This window comes from Clarias gariepinus, chromosome 19 (assembly GCF_024256425.1).
Source record: "Clarias gariepinus isolate MV-2021 ecotype Netherlands chromosome 19, CGAR_prim_01v2, whole genome shotgun sequence".
Lineage (NCBI taxonomy): Eukaryota > Metazoa > Chordata > Actinopteri > Siluriformes > Clariidae > Clarias > Clarias gariepinus.
The window spans coordinates 15,851,566-15,877,243 of record NC_071118.1 but is presented as its reverse complement, the minus strand read 5'-3'; the positions used below and the strand labels follow the sequence as shown (position 1 = coordinate 15,877,243).

At 38.0% G+C, this 25,678-nt stretch overlaps 3 protein-coding genes across 11 annotated transcripts; 1 reads left to right on the top strand and 2 right to left on the bottom strand.

The window, feature by feature from the left end:
- Positions 1 to 1,388: 1,388 nt before the first annotated feature.
- rtn2b (reticulon 2b) lies at positions 1,389 to 8,823 on the bottom strand. The gene is made up of 7 exons (XM_053478938.1): positions 8,749 to 8,823; positions 5,478 to 5,685; positions 4,924 to 5,062; positions 2,818 to 2,887; positions 2,638 to 2,684; positions 2,194 to 2,252; positions 1,389 to 1,749 (listed from the first exon to the last, which is right to left on the bottom strand). Exons 1-7 carry the CDS (start codon positions 8,759 to 8,761, stop codon positions 1,656 to 1,658), a joined length of 630 nt encoding a protein of 209 aa, XP_053334913.1. The 5' UTR covers positions 8,762 to 8,823; the 3' UTR covers positions 1,389 to 1,655.
- A 2,169-nt stretch (positions 8,824 to 10,992) lies between these two features.
- Positions 10,993 to 21,021, top strand: ppm1nb (protein phosphatase, Mg2+/Mn2+ dependent, 1Nb (putative)). Of its 3 annotated transcripts, none has more exons than XM_053479086.1 (6): positions 10,993 to 11,688; positions 12,421 to 12,992; positions 14,023 to 14,140; positions 16,702 to 16,816; positions 17,236 to 17,299; positions 18,725 to 21,021. In XM_053479086.1, the coding sequence occupies exons 1-6, from the start codon at positions 11,283 to 11,285 to the stop codon at positions 18,749 to 18,751; spliced, it is 1,302 nt and encodes a 433-aa protein (XP_053335061.1). In that variant the 5' UTR covers positions 10,993 to 11,282; the 3' UTR covers positions 18,752 to 21,021. The 3 variants fall into 3 exon arrangements, with proteins under 3 accessions (XP_053335061.1, XP_053335062.1, XP_053335060.1); XM_053479087.1 differs by having other exon boundaries at positions 10,993 to 11,694; positions 17,236 to 17,275; XM_053479085.1 differs by having other exon boundaries at positions 10,993 to 11,694; positions 18,725 to 21,018.
- Positions 21,022 to 23,287: 2,266 nt separating this feature from the next.
- kcnk12l (potassium channel, subfamily K, member 12 like) lies at positions 23,288 to 25,234 on the bottom strand. 7 transcript variants are annotated; one of them, XM_053478990.1, is made up of 3 exons: positions 24,753 to 25,234; positions 23,695 to 24,291; positions 23,288 to 23,601 (listed from the first exon to the last, which is right to left on the bottom strand). In XM_053478990.1, exons 1-3 carry the CDS (start codon positions 25,096 to 25,098, stop codon positions 23,288 to 23,290), a joined length of 1,257 nt encoding a protein of 418 aa, XP_053334965.1. In that variant the 5' UTR covers positions 25,099 to 25,234. The 7 variants fall into 7 exon arrangements, with proteins under 7 accessions (XP_053334965.1, XP_053334960.1, XP_053334962.1 ...); XM_053478985.1 differs by having other exon boundaries at positions 23,288 to 23,632; positions 23,702 to 24,291; XM_053478987.1 differs by having other exon boundaries at positions 23,288 to 23,623; positions 23,702 to 24,291.
- Positions 25,235 to 25,678: the final 444 nt, after the last annotated feature.

Genomic DNA, 25,678 nt, shown 5'->3' with positions numbered 1-25,678 from the left:
CAACGTGGGAACATCATTTAGCCTAATCTGCATGTCTTTGCATCGTGGGAGGAAACTGGTGAACCCAGAGGAAACCATTAAGCACTGGGGAAACTCCAGCACACAGACCAGATTGTGCTCTCAAAGATGGCAAAAATTTTTTTTTACTTCGGGTCTTGGTAAATTTCAGGACATGAGCAGCACTTGCAGTGTTCATTCTGTATTATGTAAATACATATTTATTTTTTCTATTTGAATGATTTGAGTTCATGATTTGAAGTTTTTAAGGTTTTCTTCTCAAAATGTTGAACTCAACACATTCCTTATAAATTAGTCTGTATTCCCAACAGCTGTGTTAACAAGCAAGCCAACCTCATACAACTACTACAAATACAGAGATACAACAGCAGAAGTCTGGAGATGGTTACGCAGAGCTTGCTGAATTGCCAAGGAAATGACATTTGTAATCTGTCAGGTGTAACAGATCGTTAAGTACGGTCGGAGGAGACCAGATGTGATGGTAGGTAGCCATTTTTTTATTATTATTATTATTACTATAGAAAGGAATGTTTGCACATTGTTGTCCTGTTTATTTAGTTTAACTATGAAAACGTTTGTAGCACTTATCTTGCTTTAAGGAAGAGAAAAAAAACAATCACTGAAAATTGTACAGTAATGGCTTGTTTAAAATTGATATGGTCTTGTTTTGCCCTCTAGTGGACAGAACTAAAGACACTGTAAGGTGGTGTCCTGCTCTCCTCAAGCTACTGGAACACCTTTACCAACTTTGGACAGTCATCAACAGAAGAAGGGTTACCCAGGGCATTTTTGTATACTTATTTGCTTGTGTCTTTTTAAAATAGGACCCCTTCCATTTTTCCCCCCAAAAATATTTTAACTCAAAGCAAATGAAATATTAGTCTGTATACAGCAAATTCATGCCAGACAGCCTAAGAATTTGAATTCCATGTAAATGTAATCCATGTAAAAACCTGTAAATGGGTAAAAATTTACTGAGAACAGTTTAATCTACATGGTTCATTCACTTTCAACATTTGCAAGATGAGTTCAGAAGGTAAGCGTCCAAATGCATTATGTTTCCTGAAAGGGAAACCTTCTCTTGTGGGTTTCTACATGGAAACAATAAGGATTCCTCCCAAAAAGAAGAAATGAGGCTTTGATTTTGAGAAATAAATAACTACAGTTACCTCTGATGCTAACTTTTGTATACCATATGATGATTCAGTCATTCATTTATGGTCAATAGCACTCCAAGGCCAAGGTCATGTTAGATCCATTGACTATCCCACATGTTTGCACCAAACCGCCGCACCACCATGCTTCCCATGTATGATAATGTTGCATTACAAAATAATCCCAAAGCAATCTAAAAGTCACATAGTAACCTGTCATTACAATGGATTTCTTTAATCACATAGTTACAGTTCATTTACACTTGGGTGAAATGGGGATTTCCCACCAAGGCCTTTTTTCCTCCAAGCCTATTGATTCTTTTTTTTTTTTTTGGCACAGTCATAGTGACCAGTTGTTAAATGACTGTGGTAAAGTCCAGTACATTCCAAGCACCATAAACAGATTTATCTTATCCTACATCAATAATACCTTCCAGCTATTACTGTAAAATACGACTTTATGTCCTTTATCCTTTAACCTCATTATTTGGTCTTCTGTTTGATTTTGGGTGTAGGAGCAGGAACAGGGGTTGGAGCCGGAGGAGGAGTTTTGACCAATGACATCACAAGCTCAACACTGGAAAATAAAGACAAGAAAAAAAGAAGACTTGAAGCTGTAATTGCTGCTAAAGATGCTTCTACAATGTAGTGAATAAAAAGTCTGAATACGTATCTAAACGAGAAAGCTTTTGTTGTTTGTTACATTTGAATTTTTTTTTTAAAACTTGTATTTGCTTTCTAATCATTTAATAATTTGTAAGGTAAATCTATACTGTCCCCTTGGAAGCTGTAGTGCTGATTCTAACATTAAATGTTCTATAGAAAAACAGCACACTTTTTCAAAATGGACAACTGGCTCACTGGCTTTCATTATCCTCTTGTAAAAACAGCATTGTAACTGTCCAGAGAAAATTGGACCATTGCTATAAATAAAATGTATCTGGTTATATTTATGCCAATGAACATTCATTTGGATTGGTTAAGGAATTTTAATGCAGTGGAATATAATAAACATGCTTACATCTCCATGGTTTTTGTCACCAGTGATTGGCCTGCACTGATAATCCTGTCAATCCGTTCCTGCCAAAATGATTGATAGTCATGACAAGAATAGCTTAAGACACTGAATAGTTAATCATCTAATTTCTTCAAACTCTTACTCTTGCTCTTGTTTGCACATTTGCACGTGCACTTTATGTTGTCTATAAAAATGTTACTTAGCTAGTTAGTTATTGTTAATTTATGTTGTAATTTATGTTAGGTCTCTCTGTCCTGTCTCTGCTAGCCAGTTAACTAGGCCTCTTGGTTAGCTAGTTTAGTGTCTATGTTAATTTATGTCGTAAATTTATGTTGCATGTAGCACCTTGGTCCTGGAGGAACGTTGTTTCGTTTCACTGTGTACTAACTGTATATGGTTGTAATGACAATAAAGCCTACTTGAACTTGAACTTGAACTTGAACTTACCTGCTGAAGTTTGTATGCCATAGGCAGAGAGAAAGCACAAATCACACCTTAATAAAATAAAGATAGCAACTATATAAATATAAATATCCTGTCCGATAAAATACATTTCTGATTCATATCTAATTCTCATCAAAAGCATAAAATGAATTTAACAGCTAACATGAGACAAGAAACCCTTACCGGCAATCAGAAGAGTAAGACCATTGGCTTTTACCCCAACACAGGTCAACAGGTACAGCAGCACAATAAACTATTAAAAAAGAAGATTTATTTAGAACAAATTATAATTGTAATTTTAAATTCAATTATAGTTCCATATACAGATGAGTGATTTCAAATAAAGCAAGTATTGCAAAAGGATTGCAAACTAACAGAATGTTTTGCCCACTAATCAGGCCTATATGGTAGAGTGGCCAAAGAGTCTCATCAGACCTGAGAATTTAGTTTCTCATGGTCTGAGAGTCCTTCAGGTGCCTTTTGGCAAACTCCAGGCGGGCTGCCATGTGCCTTTTACTAAGGAGTGGCTTCCGTCTGGCCACTCTACCATATAGGCCTGATTGGTGGATTGCTGCAGAGATGGTTGTCCTTCTGGAAAGTTCTCCTCTCTCTACAGAGGACCTCTGGAGCTCTGACAGAGTGACCATCAGGTTCTTGGTCACCTCCTTGACTAAGGCACTTCTCCCCCGATCGCTCAGTTTAGATGGCCGGCCAGCTCTAGGAAGAGTCCTGGTGGTTTTAAACTTCTTCCACTTACAGATGATGGAGGCCACTGTGCTCAATGGGACCTTCAACGCAGCAGAAACAATCCTGTCTCGGAGGTCTACAGATAATTCCTTTGACTTCATGCTTGGTTTGTGCTCTGACATGAACTGTCAACTGGGACCTTATATAGACAGGTGTGTGCCTTTCCAAATCTTGTCCAATCAACTGAATTTACCACAGGTGGACTCCAATTAAGCTGCAGAAACATCTCAAGGATGATCAGGGGAAACAGGATGCATCTGAGCTCAATTTAAAGCTTCATGGCAAACGCTGTAAATACTTATATGCATGTGCTTTCTCAATTTTTACATTTTTTAATCAATTTTCAAAAATTCAAAAAGTAAACTTTTTATGTTGTCATTATGGGGTGTTGTGTGTAGAATTCTAAGGAAAAAAAGAAATTTAATCAATTTTAGAATAAGGCTGTAACAACAAAATGTGGAATAAGTGATGTGCTTTAAATACTTTCCAGGTGCACTGTAAATCAGTTTGTGTTTGTGGTAACTTAAATATGCATTTTAGTATTAACCACAGTGGCTTAGTGGTGCACCTCCAGGGTCCGGGTTCAACTCCTGCCTCGGGGTCTGTGTGCTTGAAGTTTGCATGTTCTCCCCATGCCTGGTTGGTTTTCTCTAGATACTCTAGTTTCTTCCCTCAGTCCAAAGACATGCAGATTAGGCTAATTGGCATTCCCAAATTGCCCGTAGTGTGTGAATGAGTGTGTGTATGTGTGTGCCCTGAGTTGGATTGGGACCCCATTCAGATTGTACCCTGCATCATACCCTAAGTCTCCTGGGATAGGCTCCAGGCCCCCGCAACCCTGTATACAGTATAGACAATGAGTGAGTGAATATGTTGAGTCTTAATTTAAAAATATAGCATTCTTTGATTGTAATTTTTTTAGTGAATCAAGCATAAAGTAGTGGAGGCAAAACCTTTTTCATTACAAAGATTATTGCAGACCATAAGCAGTACCAAAACTTTAGTTTACAAGCATAATCAGCCTTGTCCTTTACCAGATTCAGTTTCACTTCAGTAAATGAGGACAGGTTTGGGCCATTTAATGTCTGTTTATGCTTCAATCGAGAGCATGTGCATCACTCATCAGTATATTATAAAAGGATGGAAGACAAAGCGGACACAAAAAGCGTGTGTGCATCTCATGATGCGTGTGCATCTTCAATGTGTTGTAACGGTATATCTCTGCTTAATGTTTATTTTATTATTATTATTATTATTATTATTATTATTATTATTTCTTGTAGTAGTAGTAAAAGTAGTCTTAGTAGTAGAAGTTTTACTTCCCTCTCGATATGGTTAAGCTTTATTCATGTCAATCAAATAAGTATTTTGTATTTAAAATATTCTCTCTACAAAATGTTAAATTCCTTATTTTTTTCCATAAAAAAGGCTTTTGTCTGGTCTTTTAACTTACCTGAACATATATTTAACTGTGTTTTAGAAGTGGGTCAGCATGTGCTATATAACTGTGGATATAGCATAAGTTTTCTCATGCATTCAGACCTTCAGCGAGTCTATAATACTGTCGATGAAGAAGAGTCTCTTCAGCTCTGTGATTAAAGTAGCGATCAGGAGCACAATCTTCTCCACAACACGAACTGTGGTCTCATCTGTCAAAGTGCTGTCCTCATCCAAATAGGACCTTTTAAGTAATACAGAACAAGGAGATATAATGAGATGAGATGAAATTCCACGATATCACAACATATAAACACCTCATTATAAACACCCATAGGATCTAAAGAACCTAACATGAGTTACCATCTATTATATGGCTTAATCTGATGATGAACAAGGATTGGGATGATTTTCAAAACATCATAATTTTTCCTAATTCTGTGGCACCAAATTCCATACTCTAATTTTCCTTTCTCAAATTCTCACCCAGTAATTATGTGGGGTGGGGATAAATTAGTCAGAAGGTTTTTGACATGAGAAAGGGTTTATAATTTGTGGTTTCTTAAGAACCTAATAAGCTGGATTTTTTTTTAAACATGCTTTTAAGAAAAAGCAAAAATGTAAGTGATAGAAGGCTATTCTGTCATTAATGCACTTACTGGAAGGGATGAGTTCCATCGTTTAGTCGGACCAGGTCCATTGTTTTAAACAGGAGGCGTACAGGGAGGGTGAAGGCCATAATGCCCAGGCCCAGGTTAGATAGGATGGAGATAGCACTGAGTTGAAACAAGCTGGCCAAGCCCACCACCAGCCCTGTGAACACCAGTCCTGTTTTTCCCACATTCCGCCAATACAACAGGTCCACCACTGATGAGAGGAAATTAACATTCTGAATAACAAACTACATGCCGACAAAAGACTAGCAAGATTTCTATGACTCACTGGACTTATTAGAGAGTGTTCTGTCGAATAAGGTTACACAATGAACAGTACTGTGTTTTTGCTTAGTGCAATGTTGGTCTTTAAAATACCAAAAATTTTAATTAGTCAAATTTGTCTAAAGGGTTAGGGTTAGTTACAATGATAATTGTTTTTATTTGCAGCAAAATTCCACATGTGCAGAGTCTTAATTTAACACTTTCAAAGTACAGTTATAAACATTTGGTCATATATAAACACTTTGGATACTAATACGTTCTTTGGTATATGGTATTTTTATTCAGAAATTTAATATGCAAGTCAGAGGTTTCCAAAAAAATTATTACTGTATAAGATTATTGTCCTATCACAGCACATCCTAAAGACTAACATTTATCCTATTTATACTACACTATTTACCCATTCCAGATACATTTAACATGCACAAAAGAAGTTAGTTTACATTATCATTACATTCAAACACCTATAAACAGTCTTTCCTTTTTCCCTTTCTCTTTTTCTTTTTCTAAGACCAAAAAACAAAGAAACAAGAACATAAAAAAAGAAAACGAACATAGGAAAATATAGCTTGAAATATTATTAAATAAATGCAACAAGTGAAGTTTAGTCCTGAAGTACTGTATGTTCCATGTCAGAAAACCTAAATTTACAACATAACCTTCAACTCCTTCCATAAATGTTAAATATTTGAAAATAATGTGCTGTTATTATAGAAGCAATAATGAATTAAAATAAAAGCAAATATATACATACAGTATATATATATATATATATATATATATATATATATATATATATATATATATATATATATATATATATATATGTGTGTGTGTGTGTGTGTGTGTGTGTGTGTGTGTGTGTGTGTGTGTGTGCAGCTGTTTTGTCACAGATTCTGTTGCAGAACATTTAGCAACATCTTCTACTTAATCAGAATCAAGAATTAAACAGTGATACAGTATAAAATGCTGTTTTGCCCATATATTGTATCTACAGTATAGTATACTAACAAGCAATGGCCTATCTTTGATGCCTGCATGTAATTACAACCTTCTCCAATAAATATGAGCCAGTCTGTGAAAACTCAGCTAAAGTCATAATTGTGTGATTTACTATTGTCTAAATAAGATCATGTATAGAATAATATTATGGTACTGATGGTACTATGATACTCTTAATAAAAAGACTTAAGTTGGGTTTTTACAGACTGGCTCACAAATAGTTTGATTCATAAAATTCATCATGTATTTGTATATGACATTGGTTCTCAGATCTCATGTTAATGGTCTTCTCATGAATAAAATTTAATTTCATTGACCAGTTGACATAATTGAATATTTCTGTTCCATTTAATAAAAAATACAAACACCCCACATGGACCCCTTGCATAAGGTGAACAGGTCTGTAAACATCACAGTCATCCCAGCTAAATGTGCCTAATTCACTTTGTCTGTAGATCGCTAACTTCCTAACAGACAAAAAACAGGAACTTGGATGGGGACAATTCTGCCTAGGCAGGAAGTAGCAGAGCTAACATCTGGGCACAGCCTTAACACTGAAATTGAATACCCTCAAACAGTAGAGTTGATAATAGATTTTAGGAGAACCTCCACATCCAATCATTTCTCCACTTACCGCCAACAACAGCAAAGTTAGTTGTAAAGTCATGTAAGTTCCTTGGTACTATAAACTCCAAGCATCTCAAGTGTGACATAAACACATGCTCTATAATTAAAAAGAGGATGTTTTCCCTGAGGCAAGTGAAGAAGTTCAACCTGCCCCAGGCAGTGCTGATCCAGTTCTCCACTCCCACTGTGGAGTCCATTTTCACATCATCCATTATTGTCTGGTATAGTGGAGCTGCCAAACAGGGCATGCAAAGACTGCAGCCCTCCATTGATCAGCTGCCCTCTGCCATATCAAGTGGCGTGCAGACATAATCATCTTCAACCCATCTCACACTGGACATTCACTGTTTGTCCTGCTTCCATCAGGGAAAAGACTGAGAACAATGAAAGACTCCACCAGCAGACAGAAGAACAGCTTTTTTCCAAACAGTGTTTCTCTCCTAAACTGAATATCACCCAATCATGTTTTACATACTGTACCCTTACTTATATTATCATCTATTCATTTCTTTCACGTCTTTCCATTCCAGTGTCCATTAATCCTTGCACAGGTGCTTTTATATAATACATTACACATGTTAAAAACATGCCTATTGAATGTGCTGCTCCTCAACATTTTTATATCATTATTATTATTATGGCATACTGAGCAAAAAAACTGATTGCGATTTAGAACCACTGCCAGTCTGTAGCTGTACTTTAAGTACAGTTTTACTAAACTTTTTTTATTCTCATCCACACATTTTCACACAGCCCGCTTTTTTATGTACATGGACAACTATAATTATACCATATTGCCTGTGTGTAGCATTAGCTCCAGTTTCATGCATATCCCATATATGACAGCAACTAGCGATCAACAGCTGCCTATCTCATTCATATGAGTACAGGGCATGGTAAAACAGCTCTGTGTAAAGTACAATTAATATTGTTGCACCTTGCATTAAGAACAGATACAAACAGCTGTCACTTGTGATTGTTCAGCAGGTGCAAATCTGTGCCGTGGTAAGCCCAATCACTCCAAGAACTCAACTGTTGGCAGAGCTGAAACAAGGCGAAGAGACAGTCTCACCTGCTTTATTCAAATGTCACATTAAAAGAAGCACAGTATATCCTAGAGCGCAACACCTAGATGTAATCCATCCATCAGATTCCTTCAGCTTGCCAATATCCTGTAAGGAAGCCTGCTGTGATGATCCGAGCCATCAGCAATCTTATTGTAGCGGCGCTAAACACTGCTGCCAAAGTGCTGCCTAAAGCCCTTTCACCTGTTACTACGCTCAGAATCCCAATAAGATCATATTATCTTCTATACATTATACAAGTTCAAGTCCAGTTCCAGAGTTGTGTTGATGTGCCTCACCTTTGCTGGCCATTTTTGCTGTTTTCAAACCAAACCCCCTCTCCTCCCTGCACTCCTTAGACCCAACAGGCTTTTTTTGGCCACCTCTAGCACAGTCAGCAGTAAAGAGCCAACCAGACCTAATTATATCCCCCACCATTTGGACACCCCATCTTGACACACACACTCTCTCTCTCTCTAAACCACTCCCTATTTCTTCTCTCCAGAGCCACTTAAAGTGTTAGGACTTGTGTTTGCGTGTAGAGATATTTTGAAGCAAACGTTTCTTAACCTGCTTTACCCAGCAATAATAAGAGCTAATCAATACTCATCTATGAGTAATAAATGATTAAATGTCAGCCATTAAAAATTCATAAACATTAAAAGGGGTCTTGCTCCTTTCAGAAATGACTTCAGTTGAATCACAATTTATTTTTATCGGATCTTTGCAAGCTACAGAGTTACAGATTTCAGAGTTCAAAGTTTTATCCATATAGAATTGACTGTGTTAGGTTAAGTGGTAAATGGTGTGTAAGGTTAAGATGTGTGTGAGGTCTGAATACTAATGTGTGCAGTGTTGTTATGAATATGGACCAATGTTATTAGATTTTTTTATCCTAGCCTAGATTATCAATAAGTTAAGTAAGTTTAAAGAAACAGATTGTAATTTTCATAGACTGATGCTGCCTTTTTTAGTGGGTTTCCTCACACCTTTAGGGTTGGGAGTTTGAATCTCACCTCCAGTCAGGAGTGTGTGGATTTTGCATGTGCTTCCAATGCTTGGTAGTTTTTCCCTGAGTACTTAGATTTTCTCCAACAGATTTCCAAATTGCCTCTTGTATATGATTGGGCATTTGAGTGTGTGCGCTTGTGCCCTCTTTTTTCCATTTCCCACTTATTATACCGACTACCTTTGTTTTGGGTTCCCCTTGAGCCATAAATGTGGTGCTGGCTCCTTCAGGCCATTTGAGAGTGTGCTGTGGTCTCACACACCTGGATTTGGGAAGCAGTAGATTGGACATGTTTAGCCGGTGCATCCCATGGGTGCTTGATTGGAGTAGGAACTGGGGAGTTTTGAGGCTGGGTTGGTCGCCTTGGGCTCTTTGTCCGATGGGTGATGGGCTGTGATGCACTGTGTGCTCTGGTCCCTTTCTATTATGGCTTTTATTTAATTTTATTTAATTTTATTTATTTGGCATTGGCATTTATGTTGGATCGGACTGGAGAGGGTAGCATTTGGGCATGCCCATGATCTTGTAACTTGTTTGCTGATATGTAATTAATAATCAAAGTTATTCAGTTCACCTGGTGATGGTGTTAATTATGGCCGCGTTCAAGCAACTGTATGGTGATATAAAATATGTATAACTTTCTATAATTATAATTTTGAAAAATATGGTTGCATTTTATACATTTGTTTGTATAATGTTTTTATGATATTATATGTAGGTTCTTTAATCAGTACAAACTGCACCTTAAACTGTACAGTATATGGTCTCTAATTTAATATTCTACAGTATTATGACAATACAAGCATTTCAATAATATTTTAATGTAGTCAATCTTTTGCCAACAACAGGCCACAGAGATGAGTCAGGTGGATATAAATAGCCTTGATGTGTCAGGAAATAGCATCTTTATGTCTGAATCCCACCACCACCACCACCACACACACACACACACACACTAGATGTGGTGCAGGCCATTGAAAACTGTGTTCGTTTAATGCTCCTGCTTCTGATATATCTTAGATGGCATATTAATGAGAACTTAGTGAGTGCTTTCTGTTTCCATTTATCTATTAGTAAGAAAATACAAAAATCTGACCATGGTGGATGTTATATAACTCAGGCATCCACTTGTTTTCTCTTAGGGGTTTGAAAAAAAAAGGTGTACTTCCTTAGTGACTATATGTGTGATTGTTTAATGGCATTGTTCTTTTTTTATTAAAAGATAATTATTAGGACCTTGAATTATGTCCTCACTGTGGTCTGTTCAAGTTAAAATTGTTTTTTATCCATACACACAATGTGTGGGCGGCTGCTTAGATTTTTGTTCTTCAGTAATTGAAAGGGTTCAAAAGATAGGAAGACAAACAGAGGAAAGGGAAAATAAAGGGAACCAGTGACAGTGACACAGAGATTGTGCATGCATGTGTAAAGCAAGGAGGAAGGAGGGGAAGAGCAGGATTGGAGGACAGAAATAGCTCAGCCAATCAGAGGGACAACAGGCAAATAACAGGTTCGGGGAGAAGAGAGGGAAGGGAATAGCACTGAGAGGCAGAGCAGGACGTAGACAACAGCAGAGCAATTTAAACAGAACGATAAAGAATGAGGATAGCTTAGATTCCTGAACACAGCCAGTGATGGAAGGGGCAGGTTTCCTGGATTATATTATTTGCTGATGTTTGGAACAACAGGATCAGTCTCTGAGGCAATCATGCTCTGAAGGCCTTCAGCACCAAGGCTGCACACAACGGCCAAGGCACAGATAGAAGCACAGGGGCGGAGGCTGGGAAACAGGGCCTGAGGATTTAGACACTGATTAAAGACAGCATGAGAACATCCAGGAAGGGAAGCGTAGAAATGCCAGCTTTTGTCAGGCAGCTGGTGAAGGAGACAGAGAAACGGGTCACCTCTTTTTTTAAGGGGGGGCGTGGGGGAGGAGGGGGTGAGCCGGCTGAAGGCGAGGAGGCTGGAGAGGAGGAAGGGGTCATCCCCAGTCCTTACCTTGAACGTCCTGTGCTGGACAAATATTTTGAAGAGGGCTGTGCCTCCTGGGGTCTCACCTATGCTCTGGGCAGCATGCAGGGTTGGAGGGCCCACATGGAGGACTTCCATAACTGCTTCCCTCAGCTTGGTGGAGAGCTCTCTCACTGGGGCTTCTTTGCAGTGTATGATGGTCATGCTGGTAGCACAGTGGCTCAACACTGCTCACGAAACCTGCTGGAGCACATACTAGGTACAGGTGAGTTAAAAGCTTTCTTAAAACCCATTAGATGGCTTAATTTCTTTTTGCCAGGGTGGATAGTTATGAAGTATGACGTCAAACATGTTGTGCAGCTTTTTTGATATGACTCATTGTGAACATCAGCATTATTTTAGTGCACTTGCCATGTATAGTTACAGTGACTTGCATCACTCCCAGCGGAGGATACTTGCTGCATATACTGTACATGGATGCGCTCAGAATATTAGGGAAAAAAAGCACAACTGGCAAAAATGTAACAACTGAAAATGCAGTTTAGTAACTTTAAGTCAATAATAAGTGACTGATGCTTTTATACAAAGCAACCTACAGTGGTAACAGGATACAGTTAGGCAGTTGAAGGTTAAATGACTTGCTTAAGGACCTGGCAGAGTTTAACATCTCACCATCTGATCAGTAGGTCAAAGTGTTAATTACTGCGCTACCACTATCTATGCTACTGCATTGAAGCCAGCCCTAACCTTAACTTGTGTAATGTTTATATAAATAGAGTGGAGGCAAATTTCTACAAACTCACAAGGATGACATTGTGTTGTCATGATTTGAATAGCCAAAATGTCACTTTCAAATTCACTTCTATCTTCTACATGGTGGATAATAGATAGGATATATATCATGTTACTTATGGATGCAATTCTACCAAATGTGTATCCATTACAATTTCTGTTATTGCATTGGTAAATGTATCCTGCCTTTCTCTCACAGGTAAGATCCGGGCGGAGGAAGATATGGAGCATGTAACTGAAGGCATAAGGGAAGGGTTTTTCCTCATGGACAAACATCTCCATGCAATGGCATGCCGTGAGGGCTGGGAGCGTGGTGGCACCACTGTGGTCTCCACTGTGATCACTCCACACCATATCTACTTTGCAAACTGTGGAGACTCACGGGCAGTTTTGTGCCGTGCCGGGCATGTGGCTTTTTCGACAGAAGACCACAAGCCTTTCTGTCCGGGGGAGAAGGAGCGCATCGAGAATGCTGGTGGTTCAGTCACTTTGCAGCGTGTTAATGGTTCCTTGGCTGTATCCAGAGCTCTTGGTGACTTCAGCTACAAGTCAGTCGAGTGGCGTCCAGCTACTGAGCAAATGGTCTCTCCAGAACCAGAGATTTCAGTCGTGGAGCGCTCACCAGCGGATGAATTTTTAGTTCTGGCATGCGACGGTGTTTGGGACACAGTCAGCAATGAGGAACTCTGTGCGTTTGTTCGCAGCCGACTGCGAGTTTGTACAGACTTGCGAGAGGTCTGCTCCCAGGTCATCGAACTTTGCCTCTATAAGGTAGGCCTGTACTAAATAAATCACAGTAGACAGCAAAGGAAGGAAGTTCATCTATTAGACCTCATTTAAAGTTATAATTGGTTAACAGTTTCTCTCTCTAAATAATCTATGACTCCCACAAGGCTTCTGTTTCACGCTTCAGGACTGCAAGGTGGGATTTTGCCAATGGATGCATTTAGAAACCAGCGACACCAATGCTTCATATTTTGTTGGCATTACTGTATTTAGAGAACCACAGAAGTCTGAACACCCACACATACTCTTTCACAACTCTACAGTGTCTTAGTCTGATTTGAGCTGGGGGGATTATGTAAGAAAAAGGATGACCTACTGGCAATGAGAGGCTTTAGAGGGGGTGGGGAGGGTCAGTAAGCTCTATTTTGTGACGACATTTCCACAGATTCAAAGCAAACCTCTAAGCCGCAAATGGATGTCCTACTTTCAGCCACAGGGCAAAATTAGGACATTTAATGTATCAAAGAGTAATGATAGGACACATGGCCAACAGTAAGCCTCACAAACTTTGGGCACAACCTGCATGTGAGTCACAGCATAATGAATGATCAGAGAAGTGGTGTTTTTTGTTTTTTTTTGCCAAATGGTGTAATAAAGTCATCCTAATGTCAAACACTAAACCCATATACACACAGCATTTGTCAGATTGCCCCATATATGTATAATTATTCCAAATTCAGACTGAATCACAAGGACATAAATGCCCCTTCCACTTTGTTAGGACACTCGGGCACATACAGTACAGTACATGCAGTTATCTAATCAGTCAGCCAGATTGTTACATGGGTGACACATTACAGTGAGTACCAATGTCTCCTCACAGTTTTAGGTACCCCAGTTCGTACCTGAGTTTAGGGTATAGTCAGAATGGGGTTTTTCAGGGTTTACTAGTTTATCTTCATCATGCAAAAACATGCCAGTAGATGGACTGGCTATGGTAAATTACTCCAGGTAAGGGGTTGTTCCTACAGTAAGTTCCTTCACAGTATAACCTCTTCTCTTTCTTGCTCCCCAGGGAAGTCTTGACAATATTAGCGTTATAGTGGTGTGCTTTCCTGGCGCCCCCCAGCTTTCTCCAGAGGCAATACATCAGGAGGCTGAGGTAGAAGACTACTTGGAGGCGAAAGTTGCTGGTTTGTAAAAAAAAAAAAAAACTATATAATTACCCTTTATTTGTTGTGAGTCATGACTGTCTAGATATTTCACCCCTTTGACCAAATGTTCCTCTCACTATTTTATTCTTATTCTTATTCTAATTATTAAAGTCATAAATGCTATCTTTATCTTATCTAGCAAGCACCAACATAATAATATTTAAAAACAAAGGAACCAAACTGCAAATGCAGGGATTTGTGTCTAATATTTGTTATATCTAAAGTTAGTCTTCTTACCAGTTTTTACAAGGTGTGCATCCCCTAGCAAGTTGTAGTTTCATTAGTTATACAAAATTACTGGACAAAAAGACTTTTGTGTAGTGATATTTCCCAGACAAGAATATTCTGTAGTAATGAACGTCAAAAAGCTTTTATGACTTAAAGCAATGAGAGCCTATTAAACCTTAACCATTAACTCTATCACCACAGACATAGACAAGGTGTGCCATGTAAATATGGTGCCAAAGGTCACATTATCCATTCACTCACTGGGTGTGGCACAGCTGTATTATTTATAAGCTCCTAACCTCAGAAGGAGCAACAGCACACTTTTATTTTAATTTGTTTTAGCAACAGGTCTTAGAAGAGAAATGCAAATTTCTGACCTTTTTTTTTCCGAATGTGTTTTTGTTTGTTTCGTAAGTGACAGTGACTGTTTAGTGTTTAATAATTAACAATAAAAGTCAAATTCAAAAACTACCCCTCACCAATCGCCATGCCCCTTCTCAGCCATACTGAGCAAACTCACACAATTCATTAATTACCTGTTCCTTATTTTGATGTAAATAATGTAAAGCAAATGTAAAGTAAAAATAAGCCAAAAGGAAAAGCCCACATACAGTAGCTGAAACCAAGAGGAAAAGCCCACAATGAGTTGTGTTCATGCAATTATTTTATGTCTTTAGTGATCTACCAGCTGTAATTACAAGAAAATTCACCTAAAACAGATTTTATTTCTTGTGATCAATACTTTTTTTCTAATGATGTTTAAAAAAGTTTTTTATTATAAGAAGAGATTGACATGCAAAATATTGTTTATCATACCACATGGGACATGTAGTTTTGATTAAGTTTCGATAAACAAATGCAAAACTAAATAAGAACTATTATGTAAATTAAATTTTCATATTTTAATGTTAAATTACATTTTTTATATTTATTTAAAAAAAGAGCAAGTAAAATAACAAAAAATGAAGAAGCCAGATTTGATGTCTACCCCAATAATTATTATAATGAGTAAGAATGAAATCTTTAAAATACTGCATTTTTATTTTTTAGCAGCATATCATCTGAGCACAATAGATAAAATAAAATTTATTGCTAATGTGCAAAGTACATGTACAAAGCCAATGAACTGCAGTTAGCATCTAGCCAGAACTACATAAGAGGCCAATTTACAAAACATAACAAATGTAGTGAAATATGGTCATATGTATAGGGGTGCAGGTGTCTTACAGTATGTACAGAAGGTGCAATAGATATTTTAAATATGATATATAAGGTAATATCTGTGCAATCAATGATGTGCAGTAGTGAAGATATGTCAAGAAGATAACATGTTAAACAGAATATACGATGTACATAAATGGATGTCTGTATAGTACAGTATATACAGAGTTAAATATCCAGTAGCACAATGAGATCATTACAAATTATGAATGATGCAAAGATGCATAGTGGATAAAGTGGTGCAATATAAAGTGAAATAGATAGCAATCTTAGACAATAGTAGTGTACTAGTTATTATGCCATGATCAGCTGTTCTCTATGGCAATAGCCAGAGGGCAAACATTATATTTCAGTCTGTTTATGTAGGCTCTCAGGCACCTGTAGTCCCTGCTCAATAAAAGAAAGGTAAATAGTGCATGATTAGGGTGAAAAGCATCTTTGATAATGCCTATTACCTTTTGCAGACAGCATTTATGTAAATGTTCCCCTGGTGGATAGCTGAATGCTGATGATTCTTTGGGCAGTTTTCACATGCTTTGGGGTGAAGAAAAAGCAGTTAACATGGACAGTAGCACACAAATAGAGGATCTGGAAAATATTGATTATTAAATATATATCAAGATACTGAAATTTGTACTTTATTGGGTTTAATTACTATGTCAAAATTCTTGAACCTTCTGTTAACTTCCATCTTGACAATGAAAATGACAAATGAAATCCCAGATATTAAATGTGGTCTTAAACTTTTGGACTCAAAATAAATATGCTTATATTGAATAAATATGTTGTTATTTTACCACACATTCACAATTATTATTGTAGTACATTAATTTACGAGTTATCCTTTCAGACAGACAGACAGACAGAACTAAATGAAGAAATAAAATTAAAAATTAAAAAGAGATCACAAATAAACAGGTTTAGCATGGCTTAATACTGTATATTCAAGCACTAAATGTGACATACATTGCACCACTGCCCAGCACATTAACAATGATATATATTCACAACCTGTATAATCTTTATACACGATAGACTCAAAATCCAGCCTCACTGAAAACTGATACTTTGCATGAATTCCTTCTGGACAGAAATCTTCGAGGAGCTGAGTGGAAGAGGAGACGAGCCTGACCTCTTGTCAGTTCTTACTGTTCTGGCTGCAACAGAGATCCCCGGGCTACCACCAGGGGGCGGCCTTCAGAGCAAGTAAGGCACATTGCACTTTGCCTACATTCAAAATGTTATCAAAGACGCAAAATGTTTGTTCTTTGATGCTGCTTCTTTAGTCAACTAGTCAATCAGTGATGATGATGAGGTTCATAACACAGAGGATTTATTTTAAATAAAGATAAATAGACTTAAACTCTCCTGTGTAGTAAAAAAAATGGTTTGGGCTGAGATACTTGTTAGCAATACAGTACTAGAACTGTAGAATTGAAACAACTTCACAAATCAAACCTGTCTTTTTTTAACCTTTAAATAACAGCATGCATGTAATCTCAATTATTCTTTTCCAGTGTAGATTATTATTATTATTATTATTTTTTTTTTTTTCACCATCACGCTTTTTATGTATGTTATAATATTTTGACTGATATCTTACTTTTTTTTCTTGAATTTTCCAGACGAAACTGCATAATTTCGGCTTACTATCAACAAAAGGAGGTCCGTAAAGCCAGATTAGCCCAGGTGACATTTTCTGTATTTTACCATAACAAATAAACATTGAATAACATGGTCAGTATAAACCTATTATATCATTATTATACCATTTAACTATATTGTTGTGAATAATTCCACTGATTGATCATTTTGCTGCTACCAAGCTTGAATCTGTATAGAAATATGTTAATATTAATATAATAATAAATAAATTATCACATGAACTAAAAAATTAACATTAGATAAAAAAATAAATATTAATGTTAATTATCTGACTTAGATAATTTATCAGATTAAGATAAATTTTGCATTGAATACTTTTTTGCAGTGTACATTATTAAGATTATATACTGTACTCACCAGCCATTTCATTAGGTACATCTTAGTTGCTATATTGAACCTCCAGCCGCCAAACACACAGCATGACTGTAGATCAATCCCTGCTACCTGTTATTATCTGAATACGAATGGGTTCCCTGTTGAGTCTGGTTTCTCTCAAGGTTTCGTCCTATTGCCATCTCAGGGAGTTTTTCCTTGCCACCGTCGCTAACAGCTTGCTCATCAGGGACAATCTGATCATTTTGACATTCAAATTTCATACAAATTTAATTTTCATCATTTTTTTTATTGTGTAAACAATAACAGTAACAATAACGATTGCTAAAAGCTTTATACAAATAAAATTGAATTGAATTGAATCTTACTAGTTCTAGGTTGGACCACTTTTTCCTTCAGAACTGCCTTAATTCTTCATAGCATAGATTCAACATAGTGCTGGAAATTGGATGGAAAGATTTTGGTCCATATTGACATGATAGCATCATGCAGTTGCTGCAGCTTTATCGGATGCATGTGTATGATGCAAATTTTCTGCTCTGCCACATCTTAAAGGTACTCTATTGGTAACTGTGAAGGCCATTTAAGTGCAGTGAAATCATTGTCATGCTCAAGAAAAGAGTGGGAGATGATTTTAGCTTTGTGACATGACCAGATCCTGTGGTCATAAAATAGTGGACAAGCAAAAATATGTTGACTGTGGCATTTAAATGGTGTCAACTGGTACTTACCAACACCACACAGCCACACCATTACATCACTACTACCAGCCCAAAAGGTTGATACAAGGCAGAATGATTCCATGCTTTTTTGTTATTTACACGTTTTTCCAGTCTTCTATTGTCTAGTTTTTCCTGAGCACCAACAACAGTGCCACGTCACCTAAATCATATTTTTTCTCCATTCTCATACTCAGTTTGAACTTCAGCAGCTCGTCTTGACCATGTCTACATGCCTAAATATATTGAGTTAATGCCAAATGGTTGGCTGATCAGATATTTGCATTAACAAGCAGTTGGACAGGTGTACCTAATGCATTGGCTGGTGAGTGTAAATGTATGTGCATGTGCTTTCTGCTCACATAAATGATAACCATATTTTCACTTATGTTTTCAGGAACTTGGTTCTGCAGATTCGACATAGAGTCACCTCCTAAACCCCTACTATAGACAGACTGACACCTATATACTCTGTCATGTAAAAGAAAAATCTTTCTATCATGAGAATCTTTCTATTATTCTATTACGTGAGAAATGAGAATTATAAGTTTTATCTAACTGCAGTCAATAAACTTGGTTTTGCCTTGTTATTTTAGGGAGTGGGGGAGAATCTCTCAGTAGAGATTTAGAAGTAGCTAGGATTATTTCAAACCACTCACTTCCCAAGATAACAATTATTTATTGTTATCTGTATGTACTTCTGGCTTATTTCCCAATTGTTTTCTTATATATGAAAAATATATTCAATTTAAAAATGGCAACACTCAGGTAATTTGTAAAAACTATAAAACAAAGAATTTTAAACAAAGGGTTTTAAAGAAATATTCTGGTGTTACAGAGACCGTTTTTTGTAGCATTAAGTCTTACCGAGCGCGTCAGGATGACAGTGGTGTTTCTGATTAGACATATTCTACAGTTCAGCACAGTACAAATATATACAGCCGCAGACACTCATGAAGATCTTCAAATGTCTTTTCCTGTAATTTGATCTGATGTTTGCATGATCTGTAATGTGCTGCCCTACTGGCCACCTATAATATCAATTAGATGGACATCATTAATATTATTCATAGATTTCTTTCTTCTGAATTGTCTATTCAACAAAATTTAATTCCTGATTGTATGATGTTATGTGACATGACCTTTGTGCATATTTCACACATCTATATGGACAATGTTTGTGGTATTTAAAGGTCAAATCCTCAAAAATAAAGGAATAAAACAGAAGAGCTGGTTAATAAAATGCAGGTTTATTTGTAGCAGCCTCGGCCTTATAGTATAAAGTATTGCCTAGTCTAAATGTCTAAAGTTTAAACCATTGAAACGGGGGTTTCTAAACATTTAAGATGCATCTAGTCATGAACATCTTTATAAAGCAGAAGTATGTAACTTTTAGGGGTTTAGGGATTTGGTGACTTCTCTAGTAGTAATGTGTTACAGTATTTTAAGCTATTCATGGTGGAACATGTTGCAATGTCAGTGGTGCTATGAGTCAATACACATTACACAATACGTTTTTAAATAGTGTAAGGTTGTGGTGTCGCACTACAATGATGAGTTTTAAAATAATCCAGTCCAAAATTCCCAGTGCTGAATTAATATTTTTAGGCCTTTCACGGCAACCCACAGCAGTATAATTATTTGGCATGCCTCGAAATATTTTTTTTTAAATAGTCAAAAATGTGACTCTATTTTTAACAAAGTAAGACAAGTTCCATACTGCAATTTAAACTTTGTAATTTCCAACCATAAACCATTCCCAATACAATAAGTCACAAGAGTAAGTCACATGTAGCATACTAGACCCTTTTTTTCTTTCGCCCAGTCATGAGCCAGGAGTATCCAATCCAACCTCGGTTTCAAACCCAGTGTTTATGCTTTTACTCCAGTAGACATAAAAATGCAGGACTTCCATTTGAGAAATATTTTTTCCATGATCTTGTCACCAGTAAACTGAAGACAAGATCATGGGAAGCCAAAGCTCATCTACAGTATGGGACTAAAGGCTAGCCTGTCAAAGTAATACAAATTTCTGGAAAAAAGGGTAATGCTGGCCACAGAAAGATATCAGAACACCCAGCGCATCACAGCCTGCCGCATATGGAGCTTAGCAGGCAAAGAGTTCAAGACTGTTGTTCTGGCTTCAAAATTCAAGTCTCATGGCATGTACCAGACAAACAAGCCTGACCCATGGAGGCCTCACCCTGCAAACCCACAGGACCCAAAGGAACCACTGATACCGTCACAGTGACAAACACCACAGCACACTACCAGAGGTCTTGTGGATTCATGCCTCAAGAAGCCACAGCTGCCCAGTGGTACATGGGAAAACTACACAATATTGGCCTTAATGTTTTGGGTTTTAATGTTATGGATAATCCGTGTAAAGTATATTTGCCTAAAAATGACATATCATGCTTTTTTATGTATTTACTTACATATATAAAACAATACATTTAATGTTATGAACAGGGAACATCTGTGCTACTCTGTTACCATTTATGTTTTAGCATTTTAACTTCTAATACAAAAAACTATTCTTATCATATTACTGAGCAAATACAAAATATACACCCCTTGGTTTTAAAGATCTTCAGGTGTGTGAAAACTTAAAGTTACACCTTTACCTGTGAATGTTACAAAACGGTGACACCAGACAGTACTTGCACAAATGTTAAATAAAACTCTCCTTACAGAAAGGTGCTGTATATGTTACTACTGCAGAAAAAATATATAATAAATTAAAGTACATTAAAAAAGCTTCAGTTTTAGAAAATTATTCAAAACCTTCTGAGCAATACGTTTTAAGATTTCAACAGTGCTGTGGTTCAAAGTCTTTATAACATAAACAACCAGTCAGGATTCTCACACTGCTGGAGGCTGAGTGATGAGTTAAGACCGAATTTTCCACACTCGAAGAAAACATGCACAAACTTAATCCAATCTTGGCATTTTAATGGAAGCTTTTGAACAAAATGTTGGAACTGGTGCTAATACTAAATCCTAGGTATTTATTATGAGATTAAGGCTCACTTTTCTTGTATCTTTCATTATCATAAAAGTGAGGAACATAGTTCCAGCCCATCCAAACCTTCAGCCTCGTGGGGGCACCAGAGTGTAACTCCTCAGCTTACACTCCTGAATACGTCATGAGAATACTCTATGTTTGGTAACATCATCCTGTTGATGCTGTTTTAACAATGGGGCCACCAGTGTTCCTCAGAATGAAACAACAAACAAGAAAGGGAAGATGTGGAAGTAGCACACAGGCTACGGAAGAAATGTGGCATGCAAAATGCCCGTGAATCAGTTTTCTGCCTTTTAAAGTGTCTATTCTGCAGATATACAGTACTAGTAATCGAATAAGGAGCTATTTACAACATAATACAACATAATACATAAATACCTGCATGTTTTACATGCCTCTAAATATAGTACAGGTCAATACACAGTTTAATCTTAGACATAAATAATGTGTATGTGTGTTTTTAAATGGGTCTTTTCTGAGAGTGACATGATGGCAGCTGCACAGCTCTCATAAATCAGACTATATTCCAGAAGGGTTGCTGAAGGAGCTCTCTAGAGGCCAGTCTGATTGCTCACAGTATAAACCAATCACTTCAGCCAGTCAAAGTGACTCTCAGATGAGTCGATACAATTGGACCGCTCCGGTGTTTAACATTTCCTCTCGGATTAGATGTGAAATTTTGATACAAGTCTTTCTTTAAGTAGAGGAAAATTGTTCATGTATAAACCGTCCTTATGATCATGTAACCTTGCATATATTTGTGACGTGTTATGAATGAATTATTTACCTAATCATGCAGTGTTTCTAATTTAACGATAATCTTGGTCTATACTTTAATAAACACCCCAAGATGCTGACATCACAATACACAAAGCGCCACATTGAGTCAATCAGCCTTGTTGATTTTTAATTTTGCACAGGAGCTACATTGCTAATTTAGGGTAAAGCAGTTCTTTCCCAGTCTATTTATTTCAATTTATTAAAATGGTTCATGCCAAAATATTCACAAAAACAGGTTTGAGATGCTTTTGACTGTAAAATAAGATCCATGCACCCCCTCAGGACAGATTTATTTCCTGAAAATTATTTATATGACTACAATAATATTTATGCTGCAATAAGAATATTGCATCTATAGAGCTTTTTTTTATTCCTATATAGAACACATTACGTTTAGCTTACTTATAATATAATTCATTAAAGTTGCATTAACCAGTAAAAAACCCCAATCTATTGTTTAATACTTTTTGTATTTGTTACATTCTCCTAGCACCAGTGCAAGACTAAGGATATTAAAAGAAAAATATTTTGGATGATTGCTATGAAAGGAAATAGTCTATGTTTCACTCACTCACTCATCTTCTACACCGCTTTATCCTGTACTCAGAGTCACGGGTGCCTGGAACCTAAGGACTTAGGACACGAGGTGGGATACACCCTGGACAGGGTGCCAATCTATCGCAGGGCACACACACATACACACACTCACACACTCATTCACACACTACGGGCAATTTGGGAACGCCAATTAACCTAACCTACATGTCTTTGGACTGTGGAAGGAAACCGGAGTACCCGGAGGAAACCCACCAAGCACGGGGAGAACATGCAAACTCCATGCACACAGAGACGGGAATCGAGTCTGGCTGGGAATCAAACCCGGACCCTGGAGGTGCAAGATGACAGTGCTGACCACTGCACCATCGTGCCGCCTAATCTATGTTTCATTTTTCTTTCATATAAGTAATGCAGTAATGCTACTGTAATGATTAATAATTAATATATGAAGTAAGTGAACTTTTAACACACTAAATCTTAACTGAGTAAAACTGTCCAAATTTTCACACTCTCTAACTCCTAGGAGTTTTAAAATCTTTCTCTTTCCTATTTTGCTCATTAAAAAAAAAGGTGCTATGATCCACTGTGACTGAGCTACCTGTCAACACTCGTCTCTTGTAGGCGGTTATTCATAATGGCGAAGGCTCCTACTCCAACAGAAAAGCCGTTCTGACGAACATGGCTCTGTCTTGGGTTTCCATGGGCGGTCTCTGAGAGCTGCTTCTGCAGAATGGCCAGAGACACCTTGTTGGCCATAAAGTCGTTGACAGAGATCATTTCTCCTGAGAGTCTGTGCCCTGTGAGATAACCTCCATCTGGCCCGGGGCCAGGATCAGTCTCACTATCACATACTGTTTCCACTGATGCATTAGTGAAGCGCTGCTTCCGCGCAGCCTCATTGGCAGGGGCTGGGTGTACAGCATTGCGTTTCTGTGCCCTCTGGCGGGGGTTTCCGGTTATGGGGTGCTGGCTGTGCCGCTGGCTGGGAAGGCAGCAACAGCAGCATGCTGAGCCTTGCCTTCTGTAGGTCCGTCCTCGACAGGGACACTGCAACTTGCTGCAATCCAGCTTAGCCAGGATCCAGTTTAGGGTCTGCTTGATAATGATGGAAATGACATTAAAAAGTGAGTAGATGCAGCAAACACCCATGAGGATAAAAAGACAGTTTCCTAGTCTGTAAGCCTCCTGTGCCTTGTAGCTCTCCCTTTGGCTACTCACTAAGTCTCCAAAGCCAATGGTGCTGAAGGCCACAAAGCAGAAATAGAGTGAGTCAAAGTAATCCCAGTCTTCCATAGACGAGTAAAGTGCTGAGGCGCAGCAGGCAATCAGCAGTGCTGCCACCCCCAGGATGAGCATCACATAGTAGACAGAGGGTTTCCAGCCTTCCAGGCTGTCATCCTCACTGTGAGCCTCCTCTCCTCCCACACCAGCACGCCGCAGCTGCCTCTCGTGACACCAGCGCATGATGTACGCCAACATGGTGATGATGCGCTCCAGGAAGAGGTTGAAAAACAAGATGGTTGCGGCACAACCAATAAGTCCATAGAATATTAAAAACACTTTGCCCCCTATCGTCACAGGTGTAGTCATGCCAAAACCTGCAAATAAGCAACAGTTGAGCATGATGAATATATATATGGCGTTTTTAAAGTATCAATGTGTTAATCTGTAGTGCTCCCTGCTGCTTATAAGGGGAATTTTAATAACTAAAAAACATTTCAACAGTGTCACTGAAAGTTGTCCCACCAACACCTAACCAGCCTCACTCTTTTTTCATGATCTCTTATTGCATATTAGTTGCCGTTTTCATTAAAGTTAATTTCAGGACACAAAAGCTAAATGCCGGCCAGAAATAAAGAAACCCTGCAGATGCATTGTATAGGCCTACTAATATTGCAAATCTTTTTAAAAAATACATTAGACATTTTATAATTACAAGAAGAGCACCTCAAATTTTCACTTTTGTTTGGCTTTGGGTTAATTTTACTGTCTGGGAAAAATCCTTAAAATGTTGACAATGAAGGTGTTTGAATGTCATGAGACTCAAAACAAAACTGACCTATTGTGGAAACTACGGTACCGACAAAGTAGAAAGCTCCAGAGAAGTCCCAGCGAGGTCTCAGAGTGTCCACACGGATGCCTGTGACGAAGGCCTCCTCATAGTGCCTCAGCAAAGCCTGCAGGTTCTCCAGGTTCAGCCTGTGCTGCCGGGTGAAGTTAGCCAGCTGTTCCTCCCAGCGCTGGTGCGCCCGCAGCTCAGACGGACGCTCGAGGGCGGAGAACACCAGGGCCCCACAGAGCAGGTAGAGCAGGATGAACGCCGCCAACAGGCCAAAACGAGCATTGTCCTCATTCAAGTGCAGTGGAAAGCAACAGCTGCTCCTGGCATCCGTTCTGCGAGGCATGACTTAAGCACCAGCAGGAAACGACACAGCCAGACAAGCATACACACACAGACACAAAGTAAGCATACATATGCACACCCACGCATCTAAAGAAGACACATAAAAGATTTGTCTACATGAATGAATTAAAAATAAAGGATGGAGTTAGTGGGCCTGTGAAGTCTTTATTCCCTGTCTTCAGTGAAGCAGTAACAGAGTGCGATCAGTTCCTGAGGCTTCACGAGATGCCATTCTGCAAAGTGTGAAACATTAAGCTGCACACCAAATCCTGATGGCTATCTCCTGCCATGGCAGTGTCCAGTTTTGAGACATTCCACATAAGCAAAGAGAAATGAGGTGTTAATGAACTGTCCACCTCCTGCACCATCATTTCTGCAAGAAAAAATATCAGTGACAGGGGTCTCAATGTACAGTACTGGTATGTACTGATGTCAAGCAGCATTGAAGAAGGACACAAATTTTTTATTTACTTTTTTATATTTAAGATCCTGTTAAGTATAATTATTATGAGATTATAATATTACTCTGCACTTGTAGTAATGACAAGAAAGCAGTTTTTTTCCCCCTAAAAGTCTCTGCA